Here is a 23,166-nt window from a genome sequence, read left to right as displayed (position 1 = left end):
TCAACTGAATATGGCTTGAAAATGATTTGCAAATCATTGTATTCCGTTTATATTTACATCTAACACCATTTCCCAACTCATATGGAAACGGGGTTTGTAAAAGTGAAAATAACTATGCCGGATTTGCACCTTTATCAGGATCTGCACCAATGTTTTGTCATGATTTATGTAGTTAGGATGCACACCAAAAAAAAAGGAAATGTTTCCATTTAGTTCACTTTTGCCAGTGGCTTTATTGATTACGGTACGGAGAAACATAATATATTCTACTGCAGATCTCTCAAAAGCAAATGTTGACGGATGATTTCCTCCGAGGGATTGACAGCGTGACACAAGAGCGGCGACGCTGAGCAACAGTTTAAGTGTGACACAACATCAGCATAACGTCTGTGCAAACTCTCCATTTTTTCTTTCTTTCTTAAATGACATGATTTCCTATAAAAATGCACAGTGTGTCTCGAGTGTGCAGACAAATGTGCAGTGACTCACAACATGACTCGGAGAAGAGTTGGTATATATTTGAAGTCAACAGCAGACAGGCTTTGTGTCACACTTTGGAGATGGCCGTCAACAAGGAGCCAGTCAGCGCCACGCAGGACGCCAGACAGAAGATGAAGCAGTTCATTAACCCCTGAGGATGTTGTGATAATTAATAAACATGTCCATATGTTTGCTACCTTTACATAGATCGTATTTCCCGGACTATAGGGCACACCGGATTATAAGACGCACCGCAGATGAATGGTCTATTTTTCATATTTTTTCATATATAAGATTATAAGGATTATAATTAAAGGGGTATTATTATTAAAAAAATGTTTTAAATGTAAAAGACTTCCTTGTGGTCTACAAAACATTTAATGGTGGTTCTTTTGGTCAAAATGTTGCATAGATGATGTTTTACGCATCATCGTTGAAGCTTGCGCTGTGGAAGGCGGCTGCATTTCCAGTAGCTCTGTAGTTCTTTTAAACTTATCTTTTATTATTATTTATTAGATATTTTCAACTTATCCTTTATCTTTTTTATGTTTTCCATGAAGACATAGTGGATACTTTTGGCAGTTCTAAAAGACCAGGGGCCGTACTTATCAAGCTTCTTAGAATTACTCCTAAGAAGTCTGCTAAGAGTTGACTTAAGAGTAAATAAATTCTTGGCTGAAAGCTGCACTTAAAAGTTAGTTATCAAGCGTCTTACTCACACTTTCAGCGAAGTGTAGGACTGAATCTTAAGTGTCACACTCAGAGCTGAATTACGACATTACTATGTGCCGTAAACGCAATTTTAGGTGACGTCATTTCTGTGTCCATAGAAATGACCAATCACGGAAGGGAATCCGTTGTCTAAGAATAAAGAAATATCTTGGAAATATTTAAGTGGACAATGGGAGTGTATATTTTGACAATAAACTACAAAATAATACAAAACAAACAAACAATATTGGCAATGAATCATAAATAAATGTTTCCTTTTCTTTCCTTTTTCTTTTCCAATTCAGATATCGAAGCATTGTGATGACCTTTAGTTCTGGGGCCGTACTTATCAAGCTTCTTAGAGTGCCATTTTACACTTAAGTCCTGAGAATTTGCGAAATTTAGTCCTACTCTCAAACTTAAGAATAAAAGCTTTTTATCAACGTTCTTAAGTCTAAGAATCACTCCTACTCTCCACGATATTTAAGAGACCTTCAGAGGTGTCTTAAGTGGTTAGGAGTTGCCAGCAGGGGATGGCACTGAGGCGAGAGAGACGTGCGCCAACGTTCAGGGAACGGAACAATGTTTTTTTGTTTTTTGATGACGAGCAGCTGATCAAACGGTATCGTTTAGACAGAGCAGGTATTATTTTTGTCACATATTTAATACTTTTCGATTGCAGTGGGCTAGTATATATAGAGCCACCCACACCAGTTTCAAATGAGTTGCCTAATTAATGAATTGGAAAGAAAATGTTATGACAGTAGCGTATGTGTGTGGCCGTGAGGTGAGTGACGTCAGTGAGTGTGTGGGCGAGAGAAGAGAGGGAGCGGTAGCGTGAGTGCCGGCGGGGACTAGTTTGTTTTGTATTATTTTGTAGTTTATTGTCAAAATATACACTCCCATTGTCCACTTCAATATTTCCAAGATATTTCTTTATTCTTAGACAAGGGATTCCCTTCCGTGATTGGTCATTTCTATGGACACAGAAATGACGTCACCTAAAATTGCGTTTACGGCACATAGTAATGTCGTAATTCAGCTCTGAGTGTGACACTTAAGATTCAGTCCTACACTTCGCTGAAAGTGTGAGTAAGACGCTTGATAACTAACTTTGAAGTGCAGCTTTCAGCGAAGAATTTATTTACTCATAAGTCAACTCTTAGCAGACTTCTTAGGAGTAATTCTAAGAAGCTTGATAAGTACGGCCCCTGCTGTGAAAGCTCTGCTGCGTGATGTTGCTGATGAGATGACGCCCCTTATTAAATCTGTGACTAAAATAATACCCGCTCTGTCTAAACGATACCGTTTGATCAGCTGCTCGTCATCAAACAAAGCCAGGACATCCTTCCGCTCCCTGAACGTTCGCGCATGTCTCTCTCGCCTCAGTGCCATCCCCCGCTGGCAACTCCTAACCACTTAAGACACCTCTGAAGGTCTCTTAAATATCGTGGAGAGTAGGAGTGATTCTTAGACTTAAGAACGTTGATAAAAAGCTTTTATTCTTAAGTTTGAGAGTAGGACTAAATTTCGCAAATTCTCAGGACTTAAGTGTAAAATGGCACTCTAAGAAGCTTGATAAGTACGGCCCCAGAACTAAAGGTCATCACAATGCTTCGATATCTGAACTGGAAAAGAAAAAGGAAAGAAAAGGAAACATTTATTTATGATTCATTGCCAATATTGTTTGTTTGTTTTGCATTATTTTGTAGTTTATTGTCAAAATATACACTCCCATCGTGCACTTAAATATTTCCAAGATATTTCTTTATTCTTAGACAACGGATTCCCTTCCGTGATTGGTCATTTCTATGGACACAGAAATGACGTCACCTAAAATCCCGTTTACGGCACATAGTAATGTCGTAATTCAGCTCTGAGTGTGACACTTAAGATTCAGTCCTACACTTCGCTGAAAGTGTGAGTAAGACGCTTGATAACTAACTTTTAAGTGCAGCTTTCAGCCAATAATTTATTTACTCTTAAGTCAACTCTTAGCAGACTTCTTAGGAGTCATTCTAAGAAGCTTGATAAGTACGGCCCCTGCTGTGAAAGCTCTGCTGCGTGATGTTGCTGATGAGATGACGCCCCTTATTAAATCTGTGACAAAAATAATACCCGCTCTGTCTAAACGATACCGTTTGATCAGCTGCTCGTCATCAAACAAAGCCAGGACATCCTTCCGTTCCCTGAACGTTGGCGCACGTCTCTCTCGCCTCAGTGCCATCCCCTGCGGGCAACTCCTAACCACTTAAGACACCTCTGAAGGTCTCTTAAATATCGTGGAGAGTAGGAGTGATTCTTAGACTTAAGAAAGTTGATAAATAGCTTTTATTCTTAAGTTTGAGAGTGGGACAAAATTTCGCAAATTCTCAGGACTTAAGTGTAAAATGGCACTCTAAGACGCTTGATAAGTACGGCCCCAGGAGCCAGCTTGCTTTCTTATCCGAGAGAGGAGCTGCTCACTTTGAAAACAACGGGGCGTGCTGGCATAAGACACTCCATTCCAGCGGAGCTGAGGAAGAATCCCTGGGGCTGCAGAGCGGGGGCTAAGCTAAAGGCTAAGCGAGAGGAAAATCGACGGTGCTACAAACCATCTATTCCTTCCGTCATCACGGGGAATGTCAACTCGCTGCCGAACAAGATCGACGAGCTTCATGGACTAAAAAACCAGCGTGCATATCAAGAAAGCAGCCTGTTTATCTTCACTGAGACGTGGCTAAACCATATGGTACCGGATGCTAACGTGGACCTGCAGGGATTCACCGCAGTGAGAGCTGACAGAGACAGTAAAGCAAAGGTGGGGGGCTCATCATATACGTTAACAACCGCTGGTGTAACCCGGGACACATCTCCGTGAAGAAAGTCTTGTGTTGCCCGGACCTGGAGCTACTAGCTGTTAGCCTCCGGGCATACTATCTGCAGAGGAAGTTCAGTCACGTGATCTCCCTCTGTGTTTACATTCCCCTGAGGGCAGATGCAGCCAATGCATGTGAGATGATCCACGCCATCACATCAAGGCTACAGACAAAACAGCCTGAGGCTTTTTTCATCATTTCTGGGGACTTCAATCATGCTCCTTTGGACTTTGGAACGTTAGCTGCTTTTTACCAGGCTGTGGATTGTCCCACGAGAAACAACAGGACAATTGACCTGCTGTATGCTAATGTCAGTGATGCATACAAGGTCACACCCCTCCTCTCATTAGGGAAGTCTGACCACAATCTTGTTCATCCATGCATCCATCCATTTTCTACCATTTATTCCCTTTGTGGTCGCGGGGGGCGCTGGAGCCTATCTCAGCTACATTTGCAGCCGAAATACACACCCCTGGTCCAAAGACAGCCTGTTAACACTTGCTCTGCGAGGAGGTGGTCCTCAGGGACTGCTACAACACCACCGACTGGGATGTGCTGCTTCCACAGGGTGAGGACATTGATTGGCTGACTCACTGTCTCACGGATTACCTCAACTTCTGCGTGTACGTGACCTGCCCTGCTAAGACTGTTCGGTGCTACCCTAATAACAAACCCTGGGTAACACAGGAGGTTAAAGTTGTCCTCAACAAGAAGAAAGCTGCCTTCAGGAGTGGAGACAGAAAGGCAATGAGAACAGCACAGCGGGAGGTAAAACGACGCGTGAGGGGGGTAAGGACAGCTACAGGAAGAACAACATGAGGGGAGGTCTGGGAAGGTGTGAAAACCATCACAGGCCACAAGACAAGTAGGGGGTACAATAGAGAGGGCCAATGAGATGATTAACTTCTTCAACCGGTTCAACCAGCCTGTGTCTTCCCCACCCCCCACTCCTCATCGTAGCCACCCCCTCTTCTGCTCCCCTCAACACACCTCCCCCCAGCCTCCTCCTCTTTCTCTTCTTCCTCCTCCTCCACCACCTCTACGCAGACATTAGTCATCTCTGGGGACCAGGTCAGAGGTCAACTGAGTTAAGTTAAGTTAAAGTTAAAGTACCAATGATTGTCACACACACACTAGGTGTGGTGAAATTTGTCCTCTGCATTTGACCCATCCCCTTGGGGAGCAGTGGGCAGCAGCGGCGCCGCGCCTGGGAATCATTTTGGTGATTTAACCCCCAATTCCAACCCTTGATGCTGAGTGCCAAGCAGGGAGGTAATGGCTCCCATTTTTATAGTCTTTGGTATGACTCGGCTGGGATTTGAACTCCAACCTACCCATCTCAGGGCGGACACTCTAACCACTAGGCCACTGGAAGCTACAACCTACGAAAGCAGCAGGCCCAGACAAGGTGTTCCCCCGACTCCTGAAGACCAGTGCTGCAGAACTGGGTGAACCACTCCAGCGGATCTTCAACCTCAGCCTGCAGCTGGGGAGCGTGCCCACCCTCTGAAAGATGTCGTGCATCGTTCCAGTTCCCCCCAAAAACTGCCACAGTGAGCTGAATGACTACAGACCAGTGGCGCTCACCTCTCATCTAATGAAGACAATGGAGCGACTCTTTCTCAGCCTCCTCAGACCACAGGTGCAACATGCCCAGGACAGCCTGCAGTTTGCGTACCGGGCAGGCAATGGTGTGGAGGATGCTATCCTTTACCTGCTGCACCGAGCCCACTCACACCTGGATAAAGGAAATGGCACTGTGAGGATCCAGTTCCTGGACTTCTCGAGTGCCTTTAATACTATCCAGCCCCGCCTTCTCTAGGACAAGCTGGGCAGAATTCGAGTGGACCCCTGCCTGGTTGCCTGGATTTCAGAGAAGAGGCAGAGAAGAGGACTGTGGACAAACTAGTGAGCATCCTGGATGATGCCAGTCACCCTCAGTAGCCAGAGGAGCCTGTTCAGTGCTAGACTGCTTCATCCCAAGTGCAGGATTAATGACTCAAAAACTCCTGTGTCCCACACGCCATTAGACTGTACAACTCCTCTCTGAGGGGATCAGGGGGTACTAGGATGACAGGGGATGCAAAACAATAACGATACTTAAATAAACTGCAACAAAAACAGCGCAATTAACAGTCCAAATAACAGTGCAATACTTTTTCATAACATGATCACTACTGCCTAGTTTCTCTTATTTTTACTGCTATATTTTAATTCTTATTGTTGCTTTTTATTTGTATTTTTATTGTAATATTTTCTATTTTATTTCCATTTATACCCCCATTATTTACTTGTTACTTTTTTAATTTGATCTCAATTCTGCACACTGCTGCTGGAATTAATAAAGTACTATCTATCTATCTTCAAGTCGCTTTCTGACAGTCGCTTCAAGATGCGCCGTTTTGGGGGCGGTCTTATTTACGTGCCTCCACTTGGACAGCGTCTTCTCCCCGTCATCTTTGTTGTAGCGGTGTAGCGTGCAAGGACGGGAGTGGAAGAAGTGTCAAAAGATGGCGCTAACTGTTTTAATGACATTCACACTTTACTTCAATCAATAACGGAGCAGCATCTCCTCATCCGGAAACAACAACACAGGAAATGTGTCCTGTGAAAAAACGTCCGACCGAAACTCTCTAATAACTGAAGTTCCTTGGGTGAATAATGTAAAAGTCACTACACCGGTATGTTTTAGTGCTTTCATGGTGAGTTTACTGACAGATATAAGTAAGAACTTTACACTACTTTATATTAGAAATGGCAACAGTGGAGGATGAATGTCACATAACAAGAAGATAGAGAAAAAGAAGAAGCTTATCAACTACAGTGTCGGCACGGACTACAATGGTGGATTTGCGCAATTTTTCAGGACTTATGCAGATCCCAAATACAGATCAGCAGGTACCAGAAGGTAAGAAAAGTTGCCTTTGCATAATATTGCGAAACAAAACGGCAGATAATGTCTTTCCTTATACACCATCATCATCGGCAGTCACTCGTAGTCGAGTATGACTGTCCTCAGAATGGATGGGTTCCCATTCGGGAGGACGCCTGCGCGTGACGTCTTTTAGCGTGGGGAGACTGATGCGCCTGCAGCCACCACACGGTCCTTGGCAGAGAGGGGCCTTGATCCAGTGGCATGGATCCATGACGACTGGAGACCACTCTCTGTTGCAGCCTTCATCCGCCTTCAGTGCCGTTGTGACATGCAGTGTCATCCTCCGCCACTTCCACCGTTGAGGTCTTTGAAATGCTATTCAACCCATAGCTGGGACCCTGACAGGTACTACCACCCCGGGTCAGAGTGGACCATGGAGCAATGATGACTGAGGGGTAACTCCACCTTCCCCAAAACTCCAGAACTCCCGAACTGAAGCCTCATCACTGGATGCAGTTTTGAGTCATACCCAGGACACACACCATAATAATACTCCTATGTTGAAGCACAGTACAATCCATCAAGTGGTGTGGCTTCATAGCTTACCAAAGTCCTACTAAAACATTTTAATAGATTTTTGAGCACCGTGTGTAATGTTGTATATTTTCAATGGAACATATACAATGTTGGTGTTGTTTACTTGAGTCTTATTGCAGTCTACACATATCTCTTATGTTTGACTGCCATCTACTCGTCACACTTATCATTACACCATGTACCAAATAAAATTGCTTCGAGGTCGTTAAGCAAAACCATAATTATTCCGTACATTAGGCGCACCGGGTTGTAAGGCGCACTGTCTAGATTTGTTGTTTTTTAAAAATATTTTAAGTGTGCCTTATAGTCCGGAAAATACGGTATGTATTCATACTTGTGTGTTTTTACCTTAATCTCCCGGAACACCAGGCTCCCCCAAAGTGCTGCAACCAGGCCGTACCCCTGTTGAGGACAAGCGCTATCAGCAGAGCACAGCATTTTCCTATTCAAATCAAGCTTTGCAATTATGAACCGTGGCAGTGCTTTCCTTGGAGTTTAAAATGGTGCATTTAAACAGAGTCACGCCTTGTAAAATGCCGTGTGAGAGAAGAGCAGCAGCGGGCTGGCAAACAGCACCTGTGCCGCTGGAGGATTTAGATAGACGGGTTGCAGATGAAAAAGGTAAACATAAAACACTTGGAGAAAAAAACAACACATACACCATTTACACCTTGATTAGTTTCTTTTGAACTTTTGGCCTACCATGCTGCAGCCTGCATTAACAAACTCCACTGCTATTAACAGCAATTAACAAATCATTAAGTAAAGATTAAAACAAAGTGTTACACAAAATAACATGTGTTAGTGTAAAAAAAAAAAAATCTTGCCTTTGTATAACCAAACAAAAAGCTAAATTACTAATTATTTAAAAGGGAACTGCACTTTTTGGGGTGTAATGTCATTAGCAATCTTTATGGAAGAAAAAAACATGTTTCCTTTTTTATGCTTTCTAACTCGCAAATAAACATTAGCATAAGTTAGTTAACATCGGATGATATTGAGAATCACTCTGTTCCACCTATAAAGTTGTATATAAATGCTGTGAGTATATATGTCATGTAGTAACATTCATAATAACATGTAATATATACATGATGTAAGTATATATGTCATGTAGTAACATTCATAATAACATGTAATATATACATGATGTAAGTATATATGTCATGTAGTAACATTCATAACATGTCATATATACATGATGTAAGTATATATGTCATGTAGTAACATTCATAATAACATGTCATATATACATGATGTAAGTATATATGTCATGTAGTAACATTCATAATAACATGTAATATATACATGATGTAAGTATATATGTCATGTAGTAACATTCATAATAACAAGTAATATATGCATGATGTAAGTATATATGTCATGTAGTAACATTCATAATAACATGTAATATATACATGATGTAAGTATATATGTCATGTAGTAACATTCATAATAACAAGTAATATATACATGATGTAAGTATACATGTCATGTAGTAACATTCATAATAACATGTCATATATACATGATGTAAGTATATATGTCATGTAGTAACATTCATAATAACATGTAATATATACATGATGTAAGTATATATGTCATGTAGTAACATTCATAATAACATGTAATATATACATGATGTAAGTATATATGTCATGTAGTAACATTCATAATAACATGTAATATATACATGATGTAAGTATATATGTCATGTAGTAACATTCATAATAACATGTAATATATACATGATGTAAGTATATATGTCATGTAGTAACATTCATAATAACATGTAATATATACATGATGTAAGTATATATGTCATGTAGTAACATTCATAATAACATGTAATATATACATGATGTAAGTATATATGTCATGTAGTAACATTCATAATAACAAGTAATATATGCATGATGTAAGTATATATGTCATGTAGTAACATTCATAATAACATGTAATATATACATGATGTAAGTATATATGTCATGTAGTAACATTCATAATAACAAGTAATATATACATGATGTAAGTATACATGTCATGTAGTAACATTCATAATAACATGTCATATATACATGATGTAAGTATACATGTCATGTAGTAACATTCATAATAACATGTAATATATACATGATGTAAGTATATATGTCATGTAGTAACATTCATAATAACATGTAATATATACATGATGTAAGTATATATGTCATGTAGTAACATTCATAATAACATGTAATATATACATGATGTAAGTATATATGTCATGTAGTAACATTCATAATAACATGTAATATATACATGATGTAAGTATATATGTCATGTAGTAACATTCATAATAACATGTAATATATACATGATGTAAGTATATATGTCATGTAGTAACATTCATAATAACATGTAATATATACATGATGTAAGTATATATGTCATGTAGTAACATTCATAATAACATGTAATATATACATGATGTAAGTATATATGTCATGTAGTAACATTCATAACAACATGTAATATATACATGACGTAAGTATATATGTCATGTAGTAACATTCATAATAACATGTAATATATACATGATGTAAGTATATATGTCATGTAGTAACATTCATAATAACATGTAATATATACATTATCTAAGTATATACACTACCGTTCAAAAGTTTGGGGTCACCCAAACAATTTAGTGGAATAGCCTTCATTTCTAAGAAGAAGAATAGACTGTCGAGTTTCAGATGAAAGTTCTCTTTTTCTGGCCATTTTGAGCGTTTAATTGAGCCCACAAATGTGATGCTCCAGAAACTCAATCTGCTCAAAGGAAGGTCAGTTTTGTAGCTTCTGTAAGGAGCTAAAGTGTTTTCAGATGTGTGAACATGATTGCACAAGGGTTTTCTAATCATCAATTAGCCTTCTGAGCCAATGAGCAAACACATTGTACCATTAGAACACTGGAGTGATAGTTGCTGGAAATGGGCCTCTATACACCTATGTAGATATTGCACCAAAAAGCAGACATTTGCAGCTAGAATAGTCATTTATCACATTAGCAATGTATAGAGTGTATTTCTGTAAAGTTAAGACTAGTTTAAAGTTATCTTCATTGAAAAGTACAGTGCTTTTCCTTCAAAAATAAGGACATTTACATGTGACCCCAAACTTTTTAACGGTAGTGTATGTTACAAGGGGACAAGACGGGACCGCCAACGGATCAGCCACTTACAGCGCTCCTTAAAAAGGTGGGAAAAAGGTGACATTGGGAAAGGGGGAAGAGTAAAAAAAATATCAGTCTGAGGCTGGACCCTCAGGAGTGGTCCAGACTGAGTCCGGGGAAAAAACCTCACATAGCATGGCACACGTACATGTAATCACAACAACTCGCAACAGAGGAGGGGGGAGTTGGGACCCTGGAGGCCGGCTGCCGCTATTAAAGTGCTACTCAGCCCCCACAACCCCTGAGGAATTAAGCAGTGGTGAAGGCGTTCAGTTCAGACAAAGACAAGGACACAAGAAAGCAAGCAGGGAAGGAGGGAGCGGAGAAACCGCCCTCACCAAGAGGCAAGACAGAAAAATGCAAACAATGCAGGTAATGGAGGTTGAGCTATTCCACTTTAAAACCCCTCATACTGTTAGAGGTTTTTTGATTTTTTTAATGTGCTGAAAGTATTTAGTAACGGGTACATTCATGTAAGATGTACAGTTCGATCCCCGTCTTCCGCCCTCCTAGCCATCCTAGTGTCCTTGAGCAAGACACTTCACCCTTGCTCCTGATGGGTCGTGGTCAGCTCCCGCCATCAGTGTGTGAATGGGTGAATGTGGAAATAGTGTCAAAGCGCTTTGAGTGCCTTGAAGGTAGAAAAGCGCTATACAAATATAACCATTGTACCCCTGGTAGCTCTAAACAAGCCAGACAGCTCAAAGACGAAACCCAGTCCAGCTAGCTAGCCTGGCAGCAGGGGCTTGTTGGCCAGGTTCAGGGCATGTCTGCTGTGCCAGGAACAGAACTGACTTGTCTCGGTCGCCCTGTGAGCAGAAGAGCACATTGCCAATGGTCTCAGGGCAATAGACCCAGTTAGTTGGTCACTGCGGGGCAACTCAAAAACTACACCAACTGTCACCTACGTGTTCTATTGGAACCTGCAGTAGTGAGTCCAGAGGTGGAAGTTTGTCTCGAGCAAGCATGCTTTCACAAAATTCTGCCCCGGCGCTCTCCATTATGAGCATCTCTTCCCTCCATGAGTTCAAATATTATGACTGGCAACTCGGCAAGGCCCGCGTGTACGGCCGACCTCGTCGACATCCTGCAACTGTCACATATACGTCCATTGCATGCCGGATGGCGTTGGATCTGAGATAGACCACGCCTCACCTCGCAAATCAGCCCTCATTGATGCAGAACTACTTCGCCCTCAACATCTCTGTCGCTGCCCTTAGTGCATACTTGCCAACCTTGAGACCTCCAATATCGGGAGGTGGGGGGTAGGGGGTGGGGGTGGGGTGTTGGGGGCGGGGGGCGTGGTTGGGGGCGTGGTTATTTACTGCTAGAATTCACCAACTCGAGTATTTCATACATATATATATATATATATATATATATATATATATATATATATATATATATATATATATATATATATATATATATATGTATGAAATACTTGACTTTCAGTGAATTCTAGCTATATATATATATATTTATTTTATTTACATAAAATAAATACTTGAATTATCTATCCATTAGATGGCAGTATTGTCCTGTTTAACTTCTCCGTTCATGACTGAGTATATCATTTCGGCCACCGTGTTCAATGGAGAATTCTGTTCTACATATTTACAGGCAACATACCCCTTCCCCTTCCAACTGTCCTGGATGAACTGAAATTCTTGTTTCCATTCGTTTTGGAACTTGCAAGCGTATTTATATTGTGGGAAAGCGGACGTGAGAATAGGCTGTCCCCACTCAGTCTCAGGTCCGCATTGAGCTGGAGGGGGCGTGGCCTCCAGCTCCGCTGTCGGGAGAAAATCTCTGCCTGGAGGTTGTCGGGAGAGGCACTAATCTCTGCCGGGAGGTTGTCGGGAGAGGCGCTAATCTCTGCCGGGAGGTTGTCGGGAGAGGCGCTAATCTCTGCCGGGAGGTTGTCGGGAGAGGCGCTAATCTCTGCCGGGAGGTTGTCGGGAGAGGCGCTAATCTCTGCCGGGAGGTTGTCGGGAGAGGCGCTAATCTCTGCCGGGAGGTTGTCGGGAGAGGCGCTAATCTCAGCCGGGAGGTTGTCGGGAGAGGCGCTAATCTCTGCCGGGAGGTTGTCGGGAGAGGCGCTAATCTCTGCCTGGAGGTTGTCGGGAGAGGCGCTAATCTCTGCCGGGAGGTTGTCGGGAGAGGCGCTAATCTCTGCCGGGAGGTTGTCGGGAGAGGCGCTAATCTCTGCCGGGAGGTTGTCGGGAGAGGCGCTAATCTCTGCCGGGAGGTTGTCGGGAGAGGCGCTAATCTCTGCCGGGAGGTTGTCGGGAGAGGCGCTAATCTCAGCCGGGAGGTTGTCGGGAGAGGCGCTAATCTCTGCCGGGAGGTTGTCGGGAGAGGCGCTAATCTCTGCCTGGAGGTTGTCGGGAGAGGCGCTAATCTCTGCCGGGAGGTTGTCGGGAGAGGCGCTAATCTCTGCCGGGAGGTTGTCGGGAGAGGCGCTAATCTCTGCCGGGAGGTTGTCGGGATTCTCCCGCTAAAAACGGGAGGGTTGGCAAGTATGCCTTAGTGAGACCCGGCTGACTGGTGTTGGCTCTGTCCAGGAAAAAAAAATACACTTTATTCCAGAATGGATTCCCAGATGGCGATGGACCAATGCATGGCCTCGGCTTTGCAATTTAAAACAAGCTCTTGTCCTCAGTGGAAAAAACCTGTGCCTATCTCCCCACGCCTCTCCTCACTGCGCCTTCCCACAAACATTACAATCACAGCCACTTATGCCCCTTCAGTGACCTCTGACCTAGAGTCAAAGGACATTTTCTACAATCAACTAAACTCAATTATTCAAAAGACCCCCTCAACCGAACGCCTGTTGATTCTTGGAGATGTCAATGCCCGAGTGGGCGTGAACTCCAGTCCTGACATGAATGACAATGGAACTCTGCAGCACACACCAACTCTATATTCCCTCTTCTTTCTTTCAGGGCTCAAACCTGGTGACACCCTTGTTCTAACCATGGTGTCACCATGTGCTAGTGAAGTGTGAGGACTTAAAGGCCTACTGAAATGAGATTTTCTTATTTAAACGGGGATAGCAGGTCCATTCTATGTGTCATACTTGATCATTTTGCGATATTGCCATATTTTTGCTGAAAGGATTTAGTAGAGAACATCGACGATAAAGTTTGCTACTTTTGGTCGCTGATAAAAAAGCCTTGCCTGTACCGGAAGTAGCGTGACGTCCAGTGACGTGCAGTCAGTAGAGGCAGGGGAGGCGGGGCCTCACCTGCCATCATGGAAAGAAAAAAAACATAAATAAAAAATAATAAATTGTTATATGTATCCAGTGATTATATTAAAGTTATTTTCCAATTAACTTCACCAGTTTTAGATTATTTTTATTTTCACATTTGCCATTCAAATAGTGAGAAGAGACGGTGCGGTGATCAGCAGCCAGTTGAGGCGTCACTCAGTTGTGCCTCAACATGGATTGCGCAATGACTCGGTTAACTGCTGGCCTGCTGTGCAGTGAGACCGTATTGCTATATGAATTATATTATACATTTCCATAGTTGAGTTAGCTGAGGTATATAATGTACAGTGTATTTTGTCAACAACTGTATGTGTGTAACGTATTTCTTGTGCTGAGCATTCATAAAACTGCTGCAAAAGACGTACTGGCTGAGGCTCGCAGTAATCCGGCCTCCTGGTGGTAGAGGGCGGTAGTGATCTCAGAGATCATTCCTCGGCCGCAGAAGAAGAAAAAAATAAATAAATAAAATAAGTTAGCAATAAGTGCAGCGATTGTTTATTTCCTCTCGCCTGAACTTTTATTAAAAACATGGAGGATTACATATGTAAAATAAAACAGTTTTCTAAACTGGACTTTCAATTGAAGCTGGAGGTAATAATTAAAGGTAGACCAACGCCGGAGCTAAAAGGTTTGCTTTTGACTTCGGGACAGAAGACCCTTTCTTTTCAAACGGTGTAGTACACACGCAAAGGCTGGCTGTGTGGATGTCCAGCAAGAAAGGTAAGACCATAATAATGTTTTTTTTTAATTAAATGTGCTTTTTTGTGTGCTACAGTTTGTATGTGTAAAGAATGCTGGTATGAGCTTTTAAACATAACCCGTTAACTGCCGCCAATCAAATGGTGAATAAGATACTCTTTAGGGTTCATATGTTTGTAAATCTGACTGTGATGAAGTCAGTGCCTCACCAGACATGAACCTCACCGCACGTCACTGGTGACATCACAGGTTGTGGAGCGCCTCACATCTGCACATTGTTTACAATCATGGCCACCAGCAGCGAGAGCGATTCGGACCGAGAAAGCGACGATTACCCCATTAATTTGAGCGAGGATGAAAGATTCGTGGATGAGGAAAGTGAGAGTGAAGGATTAGAGGGCAGTGGAAGCGATTCAGATAGGGAAGATGCTGTGAGAGCCGGGGGTGACCTGATTTTCAGCTGGGAATGACGGAAACAGTAAATAAACACAAGACATATATATACTCTATTAGCCACAACACAACCAGGCTTATATTTAATATGCCACAAATGAATCTGCATAACAAACACCTCCCCCCTCCCGTCCATATAACCCACCAATACAAATCAAACACCCACACAACACACTCAATCCCACAGCCCAAAGTATCGTTCACCTCCGCAAAGTTCATATAGCACATATATTTCCCCAAAGTCACATACGTGACATGCACATAGCAGTACGCAAGTATAGGCAAGCGATCAAATGTTTGAAAGCCGCAGCTGCGTACTCACGGTAGAGCGTATCCAACTCAAAGTCCTCCTGGTAAGAGTCTCTGTTGTCCCAGTTCTCCACAGGCCAATGGTAAAGCTTGACTGTCATATTTAGGGAATGTAAACAATGAAACATCGGCTGTGTTTGTGTTGCTGCAGCCGGCCGCTAATACACCGCTTCCCACCTACAGCTTTCTTCTTTGCTGTCTCCATTGTTCATTGCACAAATGGCAAAAGATTCACCAACACAGATGTCCAGAATACTGTGGAATTTTGCGATGAAAACAGACGACTTAATAGCTGGCCACAATGCTGTCCCAAAATGTCCGCTACAATCCGTGACGTCACGCGCAAACGTCATCATACCGAGACGTTTTCAGCAGAATATTCTGCGGGAAATTTAAAATTGCACTTTACTAATCTAACCCGGCATGTGTTGCAATGTTAAGATTTCATCATTGATATATAAACGATCAGACTGCGTGGTTGGTAGTAGTGGGTTTCAGTAGGCCTTTAAAAAATGTAACATTGCCGCTCACTGCATTCAGCAGACTGTGACACTGATCGCGCCTTTGTACGCTGCAAACTAAGGTTGACCCCAATAAAGCTTGATCACGTCAGGCCCAAGCCCTCTCCTCGCCTGGATGTTTCTGCTACCTATGCAGCATGCATTACAAGAAGTACTTGTGTCTGGCTATGCCACCTCATCACTGCATGCAGATACCACTGACCACTCCCTCTCACCTGCGGACATCACCTCTGCCTGGCAGCACTTTCACTATCACCACAAAGTCTGCATTCTCCACCTTTAGAAAGCTATCCAGGTCACAGCCAGACTGGTTTAAAGCTCATGCCAGCCTGCATTGATGCCTAACTCATGCCTAACTACCCGCAATTGCCCTGAAAGCCCTAAGGCAGACTGTCCAGATTGCAGCATAAAACTCGCTCAAATAGCATGGAGCGTGGCATGGAGGCAGGCATGTCGCAATGTCCAAAAGGCCACTCGTACTGCCATGCAAGACTACTGGAACACACTATGTGACCGTCTCGAGTCATGTGCATCCAGTGGCAATATCCAAAGTGTCTTCATAGGCCTGAAAGAAGCTTTAGGCCCAGTCCCCAAAAAGTCCTCTGCCCTCCGTTCCCTAGCTGGTGAATTCCTCACTGATCTGGAATCTCAGCTGACCCGTTGGGCTGAGCAGGAAAGCATTCTCTATGGCCAGCCTGTCACACTGGCAATAACTGCAGCTGCCCCTGAGTTCCCCTTTCTGACTGACCTGGATGCTGACATCCCCATTGAGGAAGTCAAATCTGCCATAAACGCTCTTAAAAACAGCAAGTCTCCCGGCGCTGACAGCCTTCCTTCTGAGGTTTACAAGGCAGGTGGGGGTGCACTCATCTCTGTTTTACACCATCTGTTTGTGTCTTGGTAGAACAATGGGTATCTCCCATATGTCTTCCGAGATGCTAACATAATCACCGTCTGTAAAAACAAAAGGGGACCGTGCAGACTAACAACTACAAAGGAATTTCTTGTTGCCGGAAAGATATTTGCCCGAACTGTTCTACAAGTTCTTGCAGACCGTATCCTCCCTGAAAGCTACGGTGGGTTTCGTATCGGTCGCTCCTGAGTAGACAACGGTGTTCTGTGTTCCATGATTACAGGAACAGTGCATTGAACAACAGTTGGTATTTGTGTAAATTTAATATACGGAAATCATTGTCTAATTACAAAAACATTTGAAAAGTACGTAATTAAGAAGACAATGAATCTTTTTGAGCAAAATAAATGGTATTTGTGGACTTGACTATGGCCTTTGACTACATCAGCCGATTTGGACTCTTTTTAGACTTGACTGCCCCCTTAAACTGCTGAAGGTGATCACTGAATTTCATGATGGCATGAAGGCAACGGTAAAATATGAAGGCCCTTGCTCTGACAAATTCCAGATGAGATGTGGGGTGAAGCGCGGTTGTGTTCTTGCTCCTACCCTCTTTGGAATATTTTTCTCTGCCCTATTACGTTGCGCATTCCCCGAAGACTCTGGCATCCTCTTATATATCCGCAGCTCAGGAAAACTTTTCAAGCTATGCAGACTGCGGGATAAGACGAAAGTAAGTCATGTCAACTGTGAACTGCTTTATGCGGACGATGCTGCCTTTGCCACCCACTCAGAGGCTGAACTACAACTTTTTTTTCTTTAGCCTTTATTTAACCAGGTAAAAATCCCATTAAAATCAAATATCTCTTTTCCAAGAGAGACCTGGCCAAGAGGGCAGCAGCAAGGTTACATTAAAAACAGTTAACAACACATAAAACATCCAATTTACATTAAAACTTGCTGACATAACACATGTGCATACAGACAAGGTAGACTGCAATCCTTTCACAGAAGCTTTAAACTCATTCAATGTAACAAGAGTTTGAAGTTGAATATTCAATTGTAGGTTATTCCAAGCCTTCACTGCTGAAAACCTAAATGCTTTCTTGCCCAGTTCAGTTCTTACTTTGGGGACGACAAATTGCAGAACATTCATTGAACGAAGATTGTGACTTCCTTGTGTCTTTGTTAAAAGACAAGACACATAAGATGGAGTGATACCCAGAATGGTTTTGTAGATGAAAATATACCAATGATTGAGGCGTCGAGCACTTAAAGACGTCCAGTTAACCATTGAGTATAATACGCAATGGTGAGTAAGGGGAGCGCAGTTGGTGATGAATCTCAGTGCACCGTGGTACGCACTATCCAGCTTGTGGAGACAACCAGCTCCGCACATCCTTTGACTCTGCATGCCAAGAGTTCGGCCGGCAGATTAGCTTAAAAAAGACAGTTGTCTTTGCCCACCCAGCAACCCTGAACCCTGCTATCTTCATCTCCAACACACCTATCTGTGGTGGATACATTCACTAACCTGGGATCTGCAGTCTCCAACACCAACTACCTTGATGCAGAAATTGACAAACGCATTGGAAGGGCATCGTCAATTTTTAGCAAATTGAGAAAGCATGTCTGGCAAAACAAGAACCTTTCTTTGCTCCTCAAAGTACATGTATACCACACACGTGTACTTAGTACCTTACTATACGTATCTGAGTCATGGACAACATACCGCAGGCACGAACATTGCCCTAATGCATTTCACTTCCGCCTCCCTTTGTTCCATACTGGGTGTTTGTTGGAAGGACCATGTGTTAGTTGATTTTAAAAACTGTTTGTAAAAGTAATCTGTTGATTGATCTAACATGATAGTTCTAAAGAACACAAGGAGACTACAATGCATCTTTTGTTCAACAGACAACCAGGACAGGCGTGAATGCATAGATGAAATATTAGCACGCAAAGAACATTTTAGGAACCAGTCTAGCCGCTCTGTTCTGAACAAGTTGCAGTTTGTTCAGGTCAGACTTAGTCGTAGCGAACCATATTATAGGACAGTAATGAAGATGACAGAAAACCAAGGTATGACTTGAGCCATTGTTTAGGATGTCAAGAAGGTGGAACACTTCCTGACCATGGCTAAACCTCTTCATTGAAATACCATCAATATGATCAGACCATGACAGTTGACTGTCTAATAGCACACCAAGCAGTTTTGCTTTTTTAACCTGCTCAATAGATATGTCTGACATTGAAACATGAAGCTGAGGGTCATCAACAAGCATATGACTGGATCTAAAAAGAATGCTTTTTGTTTTGTCAATTTTCACAACAAGTTTACTATCATTTACCCAGCGTGACTCTCTCCAGGTCCTGATTGAAGTTATTTTCTAGGTCATTTAAGGTAGAGGCAGTACTGTACGGAGTTGTGTCATCTGCATACGTAACCATATTGGTGTTTGTTGTAACACAGGGAAGATCATTAGTAAAAATAATACAAACCCCGTTTCCATGTGAGTTGGGAAATGGTGTTAGATGTAAATATAAACGGAATACAATGATTTGAAAATCCTTTTCAAGCCATATTCAGTTGAATATGCTACAAAGACAACATATTTCATGTTCAAACTCATAAACATTTTTTTTTGCAAATAATCATTAACTTTAGAATTTGATGGCAGCAACACGTGATAAAGAAGTAGGGAAAGGTGGCAATAAATCCTGATAAAGTTGAGGAATGCTCATCAAACACTTATTTGGAACATCCCACAGGTGAACAGGCTAATTGGGAACAGGTGGGTGCCATGATTGGCTATAAAAGTAGATTCCATGAAATGCTCAGTCATTCACAAACAAGGATGGGGCGAGGGTCACCACTTTGTCAACAAATGCCTGAGCAAATTGTTGAACAGTTTAAGAACAACCTTTCTCAAGCAGCTATTGCAAGGAATCGAGGGATTTCACCATCTACGCTCCGTAATATCATCAAAGGGTTCAGAGAATGTGGAGAAATCACTGCAGGTAAGCAGCTAAGCCCGTGACCTTCCATCCCTCAGGCTGTACTGCATCAACAAGCCGGTATAGGCGGTATAGCTCGGTTGGTAGAGTGGCCGTGCCATCAACCTGAGGGTTGCAGGTTCGATTCCCGCTTCCGCCATCCTAGTCACTGCCGTTGTGTCCTTGGGCAAGACACTTTACCCACCTGCTCTCAGTGCCACCCACACTGGTTTAAATGTAACTTAGATATTGGGTTTTCACTATGTAAAGCGCTTTGAGTCACTAGAGAAAAGCGCTATATAAATATAATTCACTTCACTTCAAGCCACATCAGTGTGTAAAGGATATCACCACATGGTCTCAGGAACACTTCATAAACCCACTGTCAGTAACTACAGTTGGTCGCTACATCTGTAAGTGCAAGTTAAAACTCTCCTATGCAAGGCGAAAACCGTTTATCAACAACACCCAGAAACGCAGTCGGCTTTGCTGGGCCTGAGCTTATCTAAGATGGACTGATACAAAGTGGAAAAGTGTTCTGTGGTCTGACGAGTCCACATTTCAAATTGTTTTTGGAAACTGTGGACGTCGTGTCCTCCGGACCAAAGAGGAAAAGAACCATCCGGATTGTTCTAGGCGCAAAGTGTAAAAGGCAGCATGTGTGATGGTATGGGGGTGTATTAGTGGCCAAGTCATGGGTAACTTACACATCTGTGAAGGCACCATTAATGCTGAAAGGTACATACAGCTTTTGGAGCAACATATGTTGCCATCCAAGCAACGTTACCATGGACGCCCCTGCTTATTTCAGCAAGACAATGCCAAGCCACGTGTTACATCAACGTGGCTTCATAGTAAAAGAGTGCGGGTACTAGACTGGCCTGCCTGTAGTCCAGACATTGAAAATGTGTGGCACCTGCAATGTGAGAAGTGAGACCCCCGGACTGTTGAACAACTTAAGCTGTACATCAAGCAAGAATGGGAAAGAATTCCACTTCAAAAATGTGTCTCCTCACTTCCCAAACCTTTACTGAGTGTTGTTCAAAGGAAAGGCCATGTAACACAGTGGTGAACATGCCCTTTCCCAACTACTTTAGCACGTGTTGCAGCCATGAAATTCTAAGTTCATTATTATTTGCAAAAAAAATAAAGTTGATGAGTTTGAACATGAAATATGTTGTCTTTGTAGCATATTCAACTGAATATGGCTTGAAAAGGATTTGCAAATCATTGTATTCCGTTTATATTTACATCTAACACCATTTCCAAACTCATATGGAAACGGGGTTTGTAAAAAGCTAAGGACCTAAGCAGCTTCCTTGAGGCACGCCGCAGTAATTGTACTTGCGTTCAGATAGGCTACCATTAAAACACTCTCTGTAATCTTCCTGATAGCTCAACATCCAAGAAAGTGACATACTATTAAAACCATATTTTCTCAGTTTGGAGATCATTATGTGGTGATGTACCACATGGAATGCTGCACTAAAGTCAATCAGGACAGTACCAAGCATCTTCTTGACATCCATTTGTGTCAGCCAGTCATCAGTCAGCTGAGCTAGAGCAGTAGATGTTGACTGACCTTGCCTGTAAGCATGCTGGGAACACCACACCACTTTGTTGTAGGTAAAGTCATCTTGAATTTGTTGGAAAACAACTTATTCCATCAATTTACTAAGAACAGGAAGTAAGCTTATTGGTCTACTGTTTTTGCCAGTAACATCTTTCTTTTTGTCCTTGGCTAGAGGGATGACCTTGGCCTCCTTCCAAACCCCAGGACAGACTCCATATCTTACTGACTTATTAAATATATGACAAATCAGAGTTGATACATGGCATGCCGCAAGTCTTAACAATTTGCCATCTAGCGTGTCCGTCCCAGCAGGTTTATCAGATGGCAGTGATGACAACAATTTCTCAATAGCAGAACTACTAAGTGGTACAAAATTCAACCTGCAGCTTTTACCCTCCATTATATGATTTTCAATTAATGTGCATGAGCCATCAGAAGGCTTCATATTTACTCTCAGATTTTCCACCATGTTTGTGAAGTAATTATTCAAATATGTGGCAATTTCCATTGGCTTAGTCAGGTAAGCTCCATCAACTTCTACATACGAATTTGTTTTACATGAAGCTGATCTTCCCATTATTTGATTTAAGATTTTTCACAATTGTTTCCCATCATGTCTAAAGTCATAGATCTTTGTCTGATAATACACCTTTTTATTACCTCTATTTATTTTAGTTACACGATTTCTTTTACTATTAGTTTAGTTTATTAGCACTAAATTAGTTTTGCTTGCAGTTTCGTTGAACAATGTACAATGACAATAAAGATATATTCTATTCTATCATCTCATCAGAAAGTAGACCAGGGGCCGTACTTATCAAGCTTCTTAGAGTGCCATTTTACACTTAAATCCTGAGAATTTGCGAAATTTAGTCCTACTCTCAAAGTTAAGAATAAAAGCTTTTTATCAACGTTCTTAAGTCTAAGAATCACTCCTACTCTCCACGATATTTAAGAGACCTTCAGAGGTGTCTTAAGTGGTTAGGAGTTGCCAGCAGGGGATGGCACTGAGGCGAGAGAGACATGCGCCAACATTCAGGGAGCGGAACGATGTTTGTTTTTTTTGATGACGAGCAGCTGATCAAACGGTATCGTTTAGACAGAGCGGATATTATTTTTGTCACAGATTTAATACTTTTCGATTCCATGTTGATTTCTGCATGTGTCTGCAGTGGGCTAGTATATATAGAGCCACCCACACCAGTTTCAAATTAGTTGCCTAATTAATGAATTGGAAAGAAAATGTTATGACAGTAGCGTATGTGTGTGGCCGTGAGGTGAGTGACGTCAGTGAGTGTGTGGGCGAGAGAAGAGAGGGAGCGGTAGCGTGAGTGCCGGCGGGGACTAGTTTGTTTTGTATTATTTTGTAGTTTATTGTCAAAATATACACTCCCATTGTCCACTTAAATATTTCCAAGATATTTCTTTATTCTTAGACAAGGGATTCCCTTCCGTGATTGGTCATTTCTATGGACACAGAAATGACGTCACCTAAAATTGCGTTTACGGCACATAGTAATGTCGTAATTCAGCTCTGAGTGTGACACTTAAGATTCAGTCCTACACTTCGCTGAAAGTGTGAGTAAGACGCTTGATAACTAACTTTTAAGTGCAGCTTTCAGCGAAGAATTTATTTACTCTTAAGTCAACTCTTAGCAGACTTCTTAGGAGTCATTCTAAGAAGCTTAATAAGTACGGCCCCAGAAGAATCCGCCAACTTTTTAGCCTGGTTACGTTGCTTCATAAGTGCTTTGA

At 42.2% G+C, this 23,166-nt stretch overlaps 1 protein-coding gene across 2 annotated transcripts in view; it reads right to left on the bottom strand.

The window, feature by feature from the left end:
- Positions 1-213: 213 nt before the first annotated feature.
- Positions 214-23,166, bottom strand: part of LOC133645239 (transmembrane protein 144-like) — a 78,013-nt gene continuing 55,060 nt past the window's right edge. For both annotated transcript variants that reach the window (XM_062040136.1, XM_062040138.1), the window contains 2 exons: positions 7,870-7,923; positions 214-631 (listed from right to left, as the gene is read on the bottom strand). In XM_062040136.1, the coding sequence (XP_061896120.1) occupies positions 548-631; positions 7,870-7,923 (138 nt within the window). In that variant the 3' untranslated portion in view covers positions 214-547. The remainder of the gene's footprint in view (positions 632-7,869; positions 7,924-23,166) is intronic.

Source organism: Entelurus aequoreus, linkage group LG28, assembly GCF_033978785.1.
Source record: "Entelurus aequoreus isolate RoL-2023_Sb linkage group LG28, RoL_Eaeq_v1.1, whole genome shotgun sequence".
In the NCBI taxonomy this organism is placed as follows: domain Eukaryota; kingdom Metazoa; phylum Chordata; class Actinopteri; order Syngnathiformes; family Syngnathidae; genus Entelurus; species Entelurus aequoreus.
Note: the sequence above shows the minus strand (reverse complement) of the source record. Positions and strands in the feature narration are given on the sequence as shown.